The 15,280-nt window shown below is 45.7% G+C and overlaps 1 protein-coding gene across 2 annotated transcripts in view; it reads left to right on the top strand.

The window, feature by feature from the left end:
- Positions 1–15,280, top strand: part of MYOM3 (myomesin 3) — a 129,812-nt gene that overhangs the window by 87,320 nt on the left and 27,212 nt on the right. For both annotated transcript variants that reach the window (XM_066575073.1, XM_066575074.1), the window contains 3 exons: positions 2,576–2,690; positions 9,087–9,243; positions 9,882–9,988. In XM_066575073.1, the coding sequence (XP_066431170.1) occupies positions 2,576–2,690; positions 9,087–9,243; positions 9,882–9,988 (379 nt within the window). The remainder of the gene's footprint in view (positions 1–2,575; positions 2,691–9,086; positions 9,244–9,881; positions 9,989–15,280) is intronic.

Below are 15,280 nucleotides of genomic sequence, written 5' to 3'. Positions count from 1 at the left end.
GCTGTAATTAAATGTGCCGCTTATTGGCCTGTGGTTGGAGGCTGACTTCGCTTACGGAACGCACAGCAGAGGCAGGAAAGAATTTTGCGCAAGCCTGCTGTAACACTTAGCTGGCTGCGTATGAATTAGGACAACTACCCCCAGCAGAGACCCAGTACACTTGTGGACAGGAATACAGCAGTGATGTAAGAGGCAACACAGAGGCAGGAAAGAATTTTGCGCAAGCCTGCTGTAACACTTAGCTGGCTGCGTATGAATTAGGACAACTACCCCCAACAGAGACCCAGTACACTTGTGGACAGGAATACAGCGGTGATGTAAGAGGCAACACAGAGGCAGGAAAGAATTTTGCGCAAGCCTGCTGTAACACTTAGCTGGCTGCGTATGAATTAGGACAACTACCCCCAGCAGAGACGCAGTACACTTGTGGACAGGAATACAGCGGTGATGTAAAAGGCAACACAGAGGCAGGAAAGAATTTTGCGCAAGCCTGCTGTAACACTTAGCTGGCTGCGTATGAATTAAGACAACTACCCCCAGCAGAGACCCAGTACACTTGTGGACAGGAATACAGCAGTGATGTAAGAGGCAACACAGAGGCAGGAAAGAATTTTGCGCAAGCCTGCTGTAACACTTAGCTGGCTGCGAATGAATTAGGACAACTACCCCCAGCAGAGACCCAGTACACTTGTGGACAGGAATACAGCGGTGATGTAAGAGGCAACACAGAGGCAGGAAAGAATTTTGCGCAAGCCTGCTGTAACACTTAGCTGGCTGCGTATGAATTAGGACTACTACCCCCAGCAGAGACCCAGTACACTTGTGGACAGGAATACAGCGGTGATGTAAGAGGCAACACAGAGGCAGGAAAGAATTTTGTGCAAGCCTGCTGTAACACTTAGCTGGCTGCGTATGAATTAGGACAACTACCCCCAGCAGAGACCCAGTACACAGAGGACGGTCACAGGCAGCCCAAATAGGGTTTTTTTTCCCAAATGTTTTTGGAAAGGCCCACTGCCTATATACACTAAATATGTCTTCTGTCCCTGCCTCACCACTACTGGCCCTGGACAATGTAAAATTACTGCAGGACGCAATGCTCTGCACGGCTGATATACAAAAAAAAAAAAAGTGCAACACTGCAAAAAGCAGCCTCCACACTACTGCACACGGTTAGATGTGGCCCTAAGAAGGACCGTTGGGGTTCTTGAAGCCTAAAATAACTCCTAACGCTCTCCCTATAGCAGCTCCGGCACCAGCAGCACTGTCCCTGATCTCTGTCAGAATGCATCTGTGGCGAGCCGCGGGAGGGGCCGATTTATATACTCGGGTGACACCTGATCTCGCCAGCCACTCACTGCAGGGGGGTGGTATAGGGCTTGAACGTCGCAGGGGGAAGTTGTAATGCCTTCCCTGTCTTTCTATTGGCCAGAATAGCGCGCTAACGTCTCAGAGATGAAAGTGAAAGTAACTCGAACATCGCGTGGTACTCGTCTCGAGTTACGAGCATCTCGAACACGCTAATACTCGAACGAGTATCAAGCTCGGACGAGTACGTTCGCTCATCTCTAGAAAGCACCCGAACTTCAGTAAGTACAATAAAAGTAATACAATGTATATACAAAGGTGCTGAAACTATTTTTCCCACAGTATATGATCTTTATAAGCTGTACAATGGTACTCAGAGGTGGGCATAAGCTTTAACAAGGATGTCTCATCAGAGACAACCCTTTTAAGAATGAAGTCACTAGGATGATGAGCTGATTACCCCACGTCCTGCTCCTGGTACCGCTGGAAAATAGCTGATAACCAGTCAGGCATCTTCCTGAAGTAACCATTTTAATATGGGAACTACTTTGTTCTGTGTGGTCATTTGTTCTGGCTTATAGAGGGGGTCCACAGCAGGTGACCCCACAACATGATGTGCATATGCCATAGTAGGGTTTAAGGACAGGAGATGCCTTCAATTCCTTTAAAGGGGTTGTCCCGCGCCGAAACGGGGTTTTTTTTTGTTTTTTTTAACCCCCCCCCCCCCCTCCCGTTCGGCGCGAGACAACCCCGATGCAGGGGTTAAAAAAACAAACCGCTCAGCGCTTACCTGAATCCCGGCGGTCCGGCGTCTTCATACTTACCTGCTGAAGATGGCCGCCGGGGTCTGCTCCCTCCGTGGACCGCAGCTCTTCTGTGCGGTCCATTGCCGATTCCAGCCTCCTGATTGGCTGGAATCGGCACGTGACGGGGCGGAGCTACACGGAGCCGGCATTCTGCACGAGCGGCTCCATTGAAGAGAGCAGAAGACCCGGACTGCGCAAGCGCGGCTAATTTGGCCATCGGAGGGCGAAAATTAGTCGGCTCCATGGGAACGAGGACGCTAGCAACGGAGCAGGTAAGTAAAAAACTTTTTATAACTTCTGTATGGCTCATAATTAATGCACAATGTATATTACAAAGTGCATTAATATGGCCATACAGAAGTGTATAGACCCACTTGCTGCCGCGGGACAACCCCTTTAAGCTCTACTTAAAGTACAATCAATGAGATAGATGTATACATGATTTAAAATTTCTTTTCTAGATTTCCGATTTGGAAACAGATAAAAGCTACCAGTTCCGTGTCCTTGCTGTTAACACATCTGGTCCTGGTATTGCATCTGTGCCTTGTGATCCCGTGACTCCTGTAACCAAGCCAGGTTTGGAAAGTTTTAATAAGATTTCTGAAAGTCAATTTACTGTTCCTTAAAAAAAAAATTACACTAGCTCTTTTAAAAATTTTAGTTTTCTACTACAGGCTTCACTAACACAAATGTCAACTGTTAGAGGATTAACCCTTTGCAATCCAATTTTGGGTTCAGGGTTTCCTAGGGGGCTTTCTCTTTCTCTTTACAATGGCGCCATCTGCTGGCTAGAGCCAGTGCTGCAGTATGGGACATACTGGAGAGACCCCCGACATCAAAGCGGCCAGTAATATAGAGTAGGAATACCCTGCCGGACATCTTACGACATCGGAGCTGTACAGCCTTCAATCAGAATGTCTTCAGACGTCAGACAGTGGATTGTAAAGGGTTAAGGCAGATTAAAACAAGGCGTGGTTATAGAGAAATGAAATATACAACTCCCTGTTGCTCTTCTACTGTGATGGATCCCTTTAGAACAAACTACAGTCATCTAACTGTCAATTGTAATAAGAACATTTTAGTACTCATAGGTACTAGAAACAGAAGTGAGATTGGTCACCATTCTAAATTAAAGGGAACCTGTCAGCAAGATCATTATGCCTTAATCATGTGCAGCATGACTTAATGACAGCTTCCCACCATTCTAGTGAATTATCTTTTACTCTTAAGTGCTTTGGTATTTTAGAGAAAACTTAGTACTACACTACCGTTCAAAAGTTTGGGGTCACATTGAAATGTCCTTATTTTTGAAGGAAAAGCACTGTACTTTTCAATGAAGATAACTTTAAGCTAGTCCTAACTTTAAACAAATGCACTCTATACATTGCTAATGTGGTAAATGACTATTCTAGCTGCAAATGTCTGGTTTTTTGTGCAATATCTACAAAGGTGTATAGAGGCCCATTTCCAGCAACTATCACTCCAGTGTTCTAATGGTACAATGTGTTTGCTCATTGGCTCAGAAGGCTAATTGATGATTAGAAAACCCTTGTGCAATCATGTTCACACATCTGAAAACAGTCTAGCTCGTTACAGAAGCTACAAAACTGACCTTCCTGTGAGCAGATTGAGTTTCTGGAGCATCACATTTGTGGGGTCAATTAAACGCTCAAAATGGCAAGAAAAAGAGAACTTTCATCTGAAACTCGACAGTCTATTCTTGTTTTTAGAAATGAAGGCTATTCCATGCGAGAAATTGCTAAGAAATTGAAGATTTCCTACAACGGTGTGTACTACTCCCTTCAGAGGACAGCACAAACAGGCTCTAACCAGAGTAGAAAAAGAAGTGGGAGGCCGCGTTGCACAACTAAGCAAGAAGATAAGCACATTAGAGTCTCTAGTTTGAGAAACAGACGCCTCACAGGTACCCAACTGGCATCTTCATTAAATAGTACCCGCAAAACACCAGTGTCAACATCTACAGTGAAGAGGCGGCTGCGGGATTTTGGGCTTCAGGGCAGAGTGGCAAAGAAAAAGCCATATCTGAGACTGGCCAATAAAAGAAAAAGATTAAGATGGGCAAAAGAACACAGACATTGGACAGAGGAAGACTGGAAAAAAGTGTTGTGGACGGATGAATCCAAGTTTGAGGTGTTTGGATCACAAAGAAGAACGTTTGTGAGACGCAGAACAAATGAAAAGATGCTGGAAGAATGCCTGACGCCATCTGTTAAGCATGGTGGAGGTAATGTGATGGTCTGGGGTTGCTTTGGTGCTGGTAAGGTGGGAGATTTGTACAGGGTAAAAGGGATTCTGAATAAGGAAGGCTATCACTCCATTTTGCAACGCCATGCCATACCCAGTGGACAGCGCTTGATTGGAACCAATTTCATCCTACAACAGGACAATGACCCTAAACACACCTCCAAATTGTGCAAGAACTATTTACAGCAGAAGCAGGCAGCTGGTATTCTATCGGTAATGGAGTGGCCAGCACAGTCACCAGATCTGAACCCCATTGAGCTGTTGTGGGAGCAGCTTGACCGTATGGTACGCCAGAAGTGCCCATCCAACCAATCCAACTTGTGGGAGATGCTTCTAGAAGCGTGGGGTGCAATTTCTGAAGCTTACCTCAACAAATTAACAGCTAGAATGTCAAAGGTGTGCAATGCTGTAATTGCTGCAAAAGGAGGATTCTTTGACGAAAGCAAAGTTTGATGTAAAAACAATGTTATTTCAAATACAAATCATTATTTCTAACCTTGTCAAGGTCTTGACTCTATTTTCTATTCATTTCACAACGCATGGTGGTGAATAAGTGTGACTTTTCATGGAAAACACAAAATTGTTTGGGTGACCCCAAACTTTTGAACGGTAGTGTATGTGTTCAGCAGAGGTATCCACTCAGCAACTTACTGCTAGCTTGACTCTGCCTAGTTTATAATGATTAACAAGTCTCTTCCATGGTTAGCGCAGCATGATCTTATCAACGGTTTCCCTTTACAGAGGATGACCCACGACCAACATTTATCACCTATCCATAAGGGTTCATTCACACGGGCATATGCAGTTTTTGGTCCGTAAATACGCAGAGTTTTCATATACCTAAACACTGCATATTCCCTGCGTGTCTGGCCCTAATTGCATTTTTTTGCGCTTGTATTAATAGCATTTTTCATGCATGCAAAAAAACGTAAGCAGATCCATTGTTTCATGCGTAAATGTATTATGTGTTTTCATGCAGTCCCATTGACTTCATTGGGCTATTTTGGTCTGTAATACAAACCAAATTAGTACATGCTGCAATTTTTTTTACACACACCTAAATACGAGCATGAAGAACGCAGGTCTGAATATACCAATGCAAATCAATGGGGACTCAGCATTCCATGTTACGCGTGTAAAAAACACATCAGTTCCATAGACAGTGAATGGAGTGGTGATGTGGATGTGTGACCACTGCTCCATTGAAATGTAGTAGTAGTCGAACATCTAGCATACAGTAATCATAAATTTATCCCCTATTCTGTGGGGGTGGGGTTAAAGGTTATTCATGAACCAACCCTTTTATAAGTGTGCAAGAAAGCTGGAGTAATTGCATTACTAAATTAAAGGCAATCTGTCACCTAACTAAAACCGGATATTGAAACATATTCTTTTTCCATAACTATTTTTAATTTCTGATGGTAGATTTCTTTATTTTCTATGCATGATTATTGGAACAGCTATCTGGGCTGCTGATCTGCTCTGTAAGGGCGCCCACCCACTGGCGTTTGCGATTTTCGTGCGTGAAAAACGCAGCGTTTTTCGCGGCGTTTTTTGCAGCGTTTTCGCGGCTTTTCCATTAATTTCCATTGACTTTCATGGGTGCATTAGGAGAAAAATAAGGACACATATGCAACTGACAGTTCCTATGTTAAAAAACGCAACGCAACGCAAAAAAAAACGCCAGTGGACAGGAGTACATTCAATTCTAATTGCTCTTGAGAAAAAACGCAAAATGCAAAGAAAAAAAAATCGCCAGTGGGTGGGCGCCCTAACATCCATTCATAGAGATGCTTTACTGCAGCCACATAAATAGAGAAAACTAGTTTGTGGAGATGACTCACTGACTTCAACGGAAGAGACCTCTGCCCTATGACCTCTGTAAAGGCCACAGTGCATGGAAAGGGGAGAGTGAGCTGTCCTGGTCACTTTTTGCTAATGCTGCGACGACCTGTGTTGTCTGCATCCAGCTTTATAATAAAAGTGTTAACTTTCATTGCAATCCTGCCCTGATAATAATGAGAGGACTGCTGAAAAGTGATGTCTACAGAATGAAAATTCCAGTCTATAATGAGGCTCAGTAACTATTGTGACAACTGCAAATTTTTAGGATTGATGTTTTTACCTCTGAAAGGGGTATTCTGGGTATTTACTATTGAAGACCTAACCTTGGGATAGATTATCAAAAACTCCCACCAATCAGCTGATCCACTGGTCTGTTGTCAGTACACCAGACCTGGATGTCCGCATCGGTGCTCAGAGTGGAAATGCAATAGAAAAGGTTTGCTGAGCTCCCATTGAAATCAATGGGAGCAATGCCTTCCATTTCACTTCTTGCTCAGCATTGCAATCAAAGCTGGAAGTGTAATAGAAAACATTGCCCCCATTGATTTCAATGGGAGCAAAGCCTTTTTATTACCATCCTGGCCCTGGCCACTGAAGCAGACGTCCGACTCCACTACATTGACAGTGGGCTGGAGGATCACTTGATTGACGGAGATCCTGATGGGTGGTCCCTTGGCGATCAACTATTGATGACCTATCTTGAGGATAGGTCATCACTAGTAAATGCCCAGAGCATCCCTCTAAGTACTAGCCAATTTTCATGTTTTTATTGGTTTTTTGTCTCTGCCTTTTGAGAGCCCTAACTTTTTTTTCTTCTGACATAGGCATTTAAAATGTTGCTTTATTTTATTATCAATGTGGCCATTCGAGAGCTTGTGTTTTGTATGGCAAGCTGTAGTTTTTATAGGTACCATTTTGGGGTGCACATGAGATTTTGATTACTTTTTTTCCCGTTTTATTCAATACTTTTAAAAATTTGATCAAACTTCATTTTACTTTTTTGTCCCACTAGGGGACTTGACAGGTAACCTTGAAGTCCCCTATATAGTTAAAAAACACATCACCTGGCTCCCTGTCACGTTCCTTAACAGCAGCTTAACTTATTTTATGATGCTGTAGGGACATGACAGGTTTCCTTTAAACATTCAATTACTTGTACAATATACTGTGATACTTCGGTATTGCAGTATATTCTAGTTTATCATAATAGCCTGTTAGGCTCTGCCACAAGAGGGGTTTAACAGGTGTCCATACTCAGCAGGCCTGAGAGCCTCTTCTAGACCCCAAGATAAAATGGCAACCCACTGGAACCCCACAATCACATCGAAGAAGAACTGATGTGGTGACAAAAAGGGCCTGCATCTAAATAGTTAAACAGCCATGATCAGAGCTAGTGCCAATTGCAGACATTAAAGGCACATGTCAGCTGTTTCAGACAGTCCGATCCCGAACTGCTTCATACCCACTCTGCGCTCTACAACATACATGTATGTCAATAAGGGCTAAGAGAGATATTTTATACCAATCAAGTAAAGTAACTAGCCAGCTCAGCACACCACAAGGATTCCCACTACCTGAGCAATTATCCAACGGTGCACAGGAACAGCTTGTGTAAAATTGCCATGAAAATGGTCTTGGGATATACAACAGTGTCCAGCACTCAGTTCTTCGAAAAAATAAATAAAAACATGTGTTGATTTTAGATGCCCACAATAACGTTCTGTTTTTTTTTGGGGGGGGGACAAGTGTTGAACATTGTTCAATTGTTGACACAGATAGCAACATGTACAATAAAAAAAACACCAAGATTTAAAAAAAAGGCTGAAAGAATAGGTACCGTATATACTCGAGTATTAGCCGACCCGAGTATAAGCCGAGTTAATAAGTTTTACTACAAATAACTGGTAAAACTTATTGACTCGAGTATAAGCCTAGCTATACTCGAGTATATACTTGGTTAAGAAAAAATGAAATACTCCCCTCCCAGCCGGTGGCTGTGTCCCCGGCGCGATGGTCTCCCTGGCGGTGCGGGAAGCTGCTTGAGAATTCTCCCTACTGTCATCTCCCTGCTTGGCTTTGAATCCCTTCGCCATCAGCGCTGTGTAAGTAAGCGCTGTGATTGCATCGAGCGCTAGCTATTCACAGCTGGTGCTCGATAAACCAATCACTGCCATTCAGTGATGTCATCCACTGAATGGCTGTGAATGATCGAGCGCTCAATCCAATCACAGCACTTACCTACACAGTGCTGACGGCAGGGGAATTCAAAGCTGAGTAGGGAGATGACAGCGGGGAGTATTCTCAAGCAGCTTTCTACACCACCGGGAAGACCATCACGCCTGGACACAGACGCAGGCTGGGAGGGGAGTATTGCAGGGTTTTCTTTGTTGATTTTTTACCTCACTCGAGTATAAGCCGAGGGGGGCTTTTTCAGTATTAAAAAATGTGTTAAAAAACTAGGCTTATACTCGAGTATATATGGTAATTTTCTGATGATACATTCCCTTTATTCAGGAGTTTCCTAATTATTCATGATAAGGAAGAAGTGAATGTTCCTTCCAGTGGTAGTCTAGGGCTTTAGTGCACGTTTAATTTTATTTAATCCAAAATGGGATTAATGTAACAATGTATGTTGATCATAACTGGAGATCAGCCTTGCTGATGTAAAGCTAACAGTATTCCTTTACACAACCATAGAGTAAAATGATGTTTTATCATTCAACTCAATGGTGGCAATGGCCAGTAGCACATCAACTCCTTTATTTGACAAGGACCCTGATGGCAGCATAATTCTAAATGCTCTTATTGATGGTGGACCTGGAATTCTAAAAAGCATTAAAATAATTAATTTTAAACCCACAGGTACAAATGAGATTGAGGTCGGTGTAGATGATGAAGGATTCATATACCTATCCTTTGAGAACCCAGAGCCAATTGATTCCCCAGAGTTCAACTGGTCTAAAGACTACAAGGGGGATCCAGATCCAGAAAGAACAGATATTTCTACAGAAGGAAACAAGTAAATATATCAATTCAAAAAATGTAGCATGTGCAGTTCTGTCAGTTATGTCATAAATAATTTATTTGATTACCAGAATTACATTTACTGGGCGTGTACCCAGGCGTATGAAAATTTGTTGCAAGTTCTACACAGTATAGCATGTGGAATAAAAACTGAAATGTTACCCAATATAAAAATCTGGTTTTATCTGGCATAGGCTACCTGACAATTTTTTAGCATAGACTGTGAACGTTGTTTTTTAAATCATAGAGGGATGATAATTGTGTATAATAGAAAAAAAATCATACTCACCTGTCCAATGGCTTCTCCCATCCAGCACTACGGCTCTGGTTCCCACCAGCCTGACCCCAAAACTGAGTGCAGCAGTCATGGAGTCATTGGCTTCATAGTCGTCTGTACATGAACGGCACATTACCGCTAAGGTTTGTGATTGGCTGAGAAGTCATATGAATTAATGGCACATAACCACTGAAGTCACTTCTAGGATCAGGCCAGCAGGGACTGGGGAGAAGGTGCTGTTAGGGAAGGCCATTGGACACATATGGTATGGCTTTCTTTCTGTTTTACACCATAATCTGCGCCTGTGATTTTTTTAATGTAGAAAAAACCTTTTAATGATGTTCTTCTTTTCATAGGTCCAAACTAATCCTGACAAAGCCATCTGAGGAAGATGTAGGCATCTATTCTGTGGAAGTTCCATATACGGATGGAGTTTCTGCTAGCCACACACTAACAAAGGAGGGTAAGAAAAGTGTTTACTTGCACTGTGTTGAAGAGGGTTAACTATGAAAAATAATCTAGAAGAATATTTCAACTAACACAAAAGCTCACCGTACACATAAGATGTCTCAATCATCTCTCCCAACTCCATCATAACCATGTACACTTGGATTAGTCAAGTATGCATATTTATTTTCATGGGGAGAGGGGAATTAGACTGTTGGACATTTCTGACATGATAGATATTTCCCAGACTCATGAGCACATGACTCTTCAAGTATACTTGTGTTTTCAATGGGTAGATGGGAATACGCCCTTGCCTGAATCTTTTGGCAGTAAATTATCTCTAGTGGGAACCAAGAATTGAGCAAGTTTAAATTCGAGAAGCCACGCCCCCATACAGATCAGATCATCAGATAATCATGTAATAATTATTATTTATTGTGTATGGCTTAAAGGGGTTGTCTGGTTACAATGTCATATTTTAAAACTAGTGCTAATTGACTAAAAACAATAAAACAAAGTAATCCAGTACTGCAGACCCATGATTCCTCTGGTCTCTGTTGACAGCAGAAGTCAGGCAGCGGTCATCTGACTTCCATTGTCAACAGAGACTGAAGGAATTGTGAGGTGGCAGCACTGGATTGCCAGGGCTGAGGACGGGTAAGTACCCTTTGTTTTATTGTCCTCAGTCATTTGGCACTAACTTTAAAATATAGTGTGAGGTAAAAAAGGAAGAAGGGTGACGCAAACCTAAAAAATGGTGCCTATTGTCCTGATACGAGTAGAGATTTGAATAGTGTAGTAATAATACAAATAAGGTTATTTGGGTATTGGGTAATGTGGTAACTGGATAAAAAATTGTTATGGGAACGCCTCTTCAAAATATGCAAATATAAACTATATTTATTAAACAGACTCAAAACCAGCATAAAACATGTTTCAAAGCCAAGCCCTTTTTTTAGTTACGCTGAGATTATGCACTATAGTGACAGAATACAAGTCAAAATAGTAAAAAGAATAGCAGAGTAATAAACCAAGTGGAGGAAAATGGGTGTGACAGAGGTATCAGTGAGGAAAGGGGAAGGAGAAGGTGAGAGAGGGTCCGGGAGAAGAAAAAATATGGAAATACGTACAAACAACAGATAGTGGTCATGGAGAATCTATAAAATGCATATGCATGACAGGTATTGGTAAATTTTTTATTACATTCTTGTATATAAAGTACTATCTAAGGTAAAAAAGTAGAGGCAACTATAGACTATTCCCTGCGTAACTGAAGAAGAGGCCTTGGCCTCAAAATGTGTTTTAATTAGAGATGAGCGAACGTACTCGTCCGAGCTTGATACTCGTTCGAGTATTAGCGTGTTCGAGATGCTCGTTACTCGTGACGAGCACCACGCGATGTTCGAGTTACTTTCACTTTCATCTCTGAGACGTTAGCGCGCTTTTCTGGCCAATAGAAAGACAGGGAAGGCATTACAACTTCCCCCTGCGACGTTCAAGCCCTGTACATCCCCCCTGCAGTGAGTGGCTAGCGAGATCAGGTGTCACCCGACTATATAAATCGGCCCCTCCCGCGGCTCGCCACAGATGCATTCTGACATAGCTCAGGGAAAGTGCTGCTGGTGCCGGAGCTGCTATAGGGAGAGCGTTAGGAGTTATTTTAGGCTTCAAGAACCCCAACGGTCCTTCTTAGGGCCACATCTAACCGTGTGCAGTAGTATGGAGGCTGCTTTTTGCAGTGTTGCACTTTTTTTTTGTATATCGGCCGTGCAGAGCATTGCGTCCTGCAGTAATTTTACATTGTCCAGGGCCAGTAGTGGTGAGGCAGGGACGGAAGACATATTTAGTGTATATAGGTAGTGGGCCTTTCCAAAAACATTTGGGAAAAAAAATCTATTTGGGCTGCCTGTGACCGTCCTCAGTGTACTGGGTCTCTGCTGGGGGTAGTTGTCCTAATTCATACGCAGCCAGCTAAGTGTTACAGCAGGCTTGCGCAAAATTCTTTCCTGGCTCTGTGTTGCCTGTTACATCACCGCTGTATTCCTGTCCACAGTGAAACAGTCTGCAGTAACTTTACATTCTCCAGGGCCAGTAGTGGTGAGGCAGGGACAGAAGACATATTTAGTGTATATAGGCAGTGGGCCTTTCCAAAAACATTTGGGAAAAAAATCTATTTGGGCTGCCTGTGACCGTCCTCAGTGTACAGGGTCTCTGCTGGGGGTAGTTGTCCTAATTCATACGCAGCCAGCTAAGTGTTACAGCAGGCTTGCGCAAAATTCTTTCCTGGCCCTGCTGTGCGTTCCGTAAGCGAAGTCAGCCTCCAACCACAGGCCAATAAGCGGCACATTTAATTACAGCGTTCTGTTTCTGCACTACTGGTAATACAGCATGCTGAAGGGTAGGGGTAGGCCTAGAGGACGTGGACGCGGGTGAGGACGCGGAGGCCCAAGTCAGGGTGTGGGCACAGGCCGAGCCAGTGCGGTGGCCAGGGGTAGAGGCAGGGCCAGACCGAATAATCCACCAACTGTTTCCCAAAGCGCCCCCTCGCGCCATGCCACCCTGCAGAGGCCAAGGTGCTCTAAGGTGTGGCAGTTTTTCATAGAGATGCCTGACGACCGACGAACAGTGGTGTGCAACCTTTGTCGCGCCAAGATCAGCTGGGGAGCCACCACCACCAGCATGCACAGGCATATGATGGCCAAGCACCCCACAAGGTGGGACGAAGGCCGTTCACCGCCTCCGGTTTGCACCACTGCCTCTCCCCCTGTGCCCCAACCTGCCACTGAGATCCAACCCCCCTCTGAGGACACAGGCACGAGTGCCTACCGGTCTGCACCCACACCCTCACCTCCGCTGTCCTCGGCCCCATCCAGCAATGTCTCTCAGCGCAGCGTCCAGACGTCGCTAGCGCAACTGTTTGAGTGCAAGCGCAAGTACGCCGCCACGCACCCGCACGCCCAAGCGTTAAACATGCACATAGCCAAATTGATCAGCCTGGAGATGCTGCCGTATAGACTTGTGGAAACGGAGGCTTTCAAAAGCATGATGGCGGCGGCGGCCCCGCGCTACTCGGTTCCCAGTCGCCACTACTTTTCCCGATGTGCCGTCCCAGCCCTGCACGACCACGTCTCCCGCAACATTGTACGCGCCCTCACCAACGCGGTTACTGCCAAGGTCCACTTAACAACGGACACGTGGACAAGCACAGGCGGGCAGGGCCACTATATCTCCCTGACGGCACATTGGGTGAATTTAGTGGAGGCTGGGACCGAGTCAGAGCCTGGGACCACTCACGTCCTACCCACCCCCAGAATTGCGGGCCCCAGCTCGGTGCTGGTATCTGCGGCGGTGTATGCTTCCTCCACTAAACCACCCTCCTCCTCCTCCTCCAACGCAACCTCTGTCTCGCAATCAAGATGTGTCAGCAGCAGCACGTCGCCAGCAGTCGGTGTCACGCGGCGTGGCAGCACAGCGGTGGCCAAGCGAAACTACTCAGCTTAGGAGAGAAGAGGCACATGGCCCACGAACTGCTGCAGGGTCTGACAGAGCAGACCGACCGCTGGCTTGCGCTGCTGAGCCTCCAACCGGGCATGGTCGTGTGTGACAACGACCGTAACCTGGTGGCGGCTCTGCAGCTCGGCAGCCTCACGCACGTGCCATGCCTGGCCCATGTCTTTAATTTGGTGGTTCAGCGCTTTCTGAAAAGCTACCCACACTTGTCATACCGGCTCGGAAAGGTGCGCCGGGTCAGCGCACATTTCCGCAAGTCCAAGACGGACGCTGCCACCCTGCGCACCCTGCAACATCGGTTTAATCTGCCAGTGCACCGACTGCTGTGCGACGTGCCCACATGGTGGAACTCTACGCTCCACATGTTGGCCAGACTCTATGAGCAGCGTAGAGCTATAGTGGAATACCAACTCCAACATGCGCGGTGTAGTGGGAGTCAGCCTCCTCAATTCTTTACAGAAGAGTGGGCCTGGTTGGCAGCCATCTGCCAGGTCCTTGGAAACTTTGAGGAGTCTACCCAGATGGTGAGCGGGGATGCTGCAATCATTAGCATCACCATTCCTCTGCTATGCCTCTTGAGAAGTTCCCTGCAAAGCATAAAGGCAGACGCTTTGCGCTTGGAAACGGAGGCGGGGGAAGACAGTATGTCGCTGGATAGTCAGAGCACCCTCATGTCTATATCTCAGCGCGTTGAGGAGGAGGGGGAGGAGCATGAGGAGGAGGGGGAAGAGACAGCTTGGCCCACTGCTGAGGGTACCCATGCTGCTTGCCTGTCATCCTTTCAGCGTGTATGGCCGGAGGAGGAGGAGGAGGAGGAGGATCCTGAAAGTGATCTTCCTAGTGAGGACAGCCATGTATTGCGTACAGGTACCCTGGCACAAATGGCTGACTTCATGTTAGGATGCCTTTCTCGAGACCCTCGCGTTACATGCATTCTGGCCACTAAGGATTACTGGGTGTACACACTGCTCGACCCACGGTATAAGGAGAACCTTTCCACTCTCATACCCAAAGAGGAAAGGGGTTCGAGAGTGATGCTATACCACAGGACCCTGGCGGACAAACTGATGGTAACATTCCCATCAGACAGCGCTAGTGGCAGAAGGTGCAGTTCCGAGGGCCAGGTAGCAGGGGAGGCGCAGAGATCAGGCAGCATGTACAGCGCAGGCAGGGGAACATTCTCCAAGGCCTTTGCCAGCTTTATGGCTCCCCAGCAAGACTGTGTCACCGCTCCCCAGTCAAGGCTGAGTTGGCGGGAGCACTGTAAAAGGATGGTGAGGGAGTACGTAGCCGATCACACGACCGTCCTCGGTGATGCCTCTGCCCCCTACAACTACTGGGTGTCGAAGCTGGACACGTGGCCTGAACTCGCGCTGTATGCCCTGGAGGTGCTTGCTTGTCCTGCGGCCAGCGTCTTGTCAGAGAGGGTGTTTAGTGCGGCTGGGGGAATCATCATGGATAAGCGTACCCGCCTGTCAACCGACAGTGCCGACAGGCTTACACTCATCAAGATGAACAAAGCCTGGATTTCCCCAGACTTCTCTTCTCCACCAGCGGACAGCAGCGATACCTAAGCAATACGTAGTCTGCACCCGCGGATGGAAGCATCGTTCTCTATCACCATCAAAAACGGGGACCTTTTTGCTTCATCAATCTGTGCATTCTATTCATCCTCCTCCTCCTGCTCCTCCTCCTGAAACCTCACGTAATCATGCCGAACGGGCAATTTTTCTTAGGCCCACAAGGCTCAGTCATATAATTTTTGTAAACAATTTTTATACGTTTCAATGCTCATTAA

This window comes from Eleutherodactylus coqui, chromosome 1 (genome assembly GCF_035609145.1).
Source record: "Eleutherodactylus coqui strain aEleCoq1 chromosome 1, aEleCoq1.hap1, whole genome shotgun sequence".
Classification (NCBI taxonomy): domain Eukaryota; kingdom Metazoa; phylum Chordata; class Amphibia; order Anura; family Eleutherodactylidae; genus Eleutherodactylus; species Eleutherodactylus coqui.
Note: the sequence above shows the minus strand (reverse complement) of the source record. Positions and strands in the feature narration are given on the sequence as shown.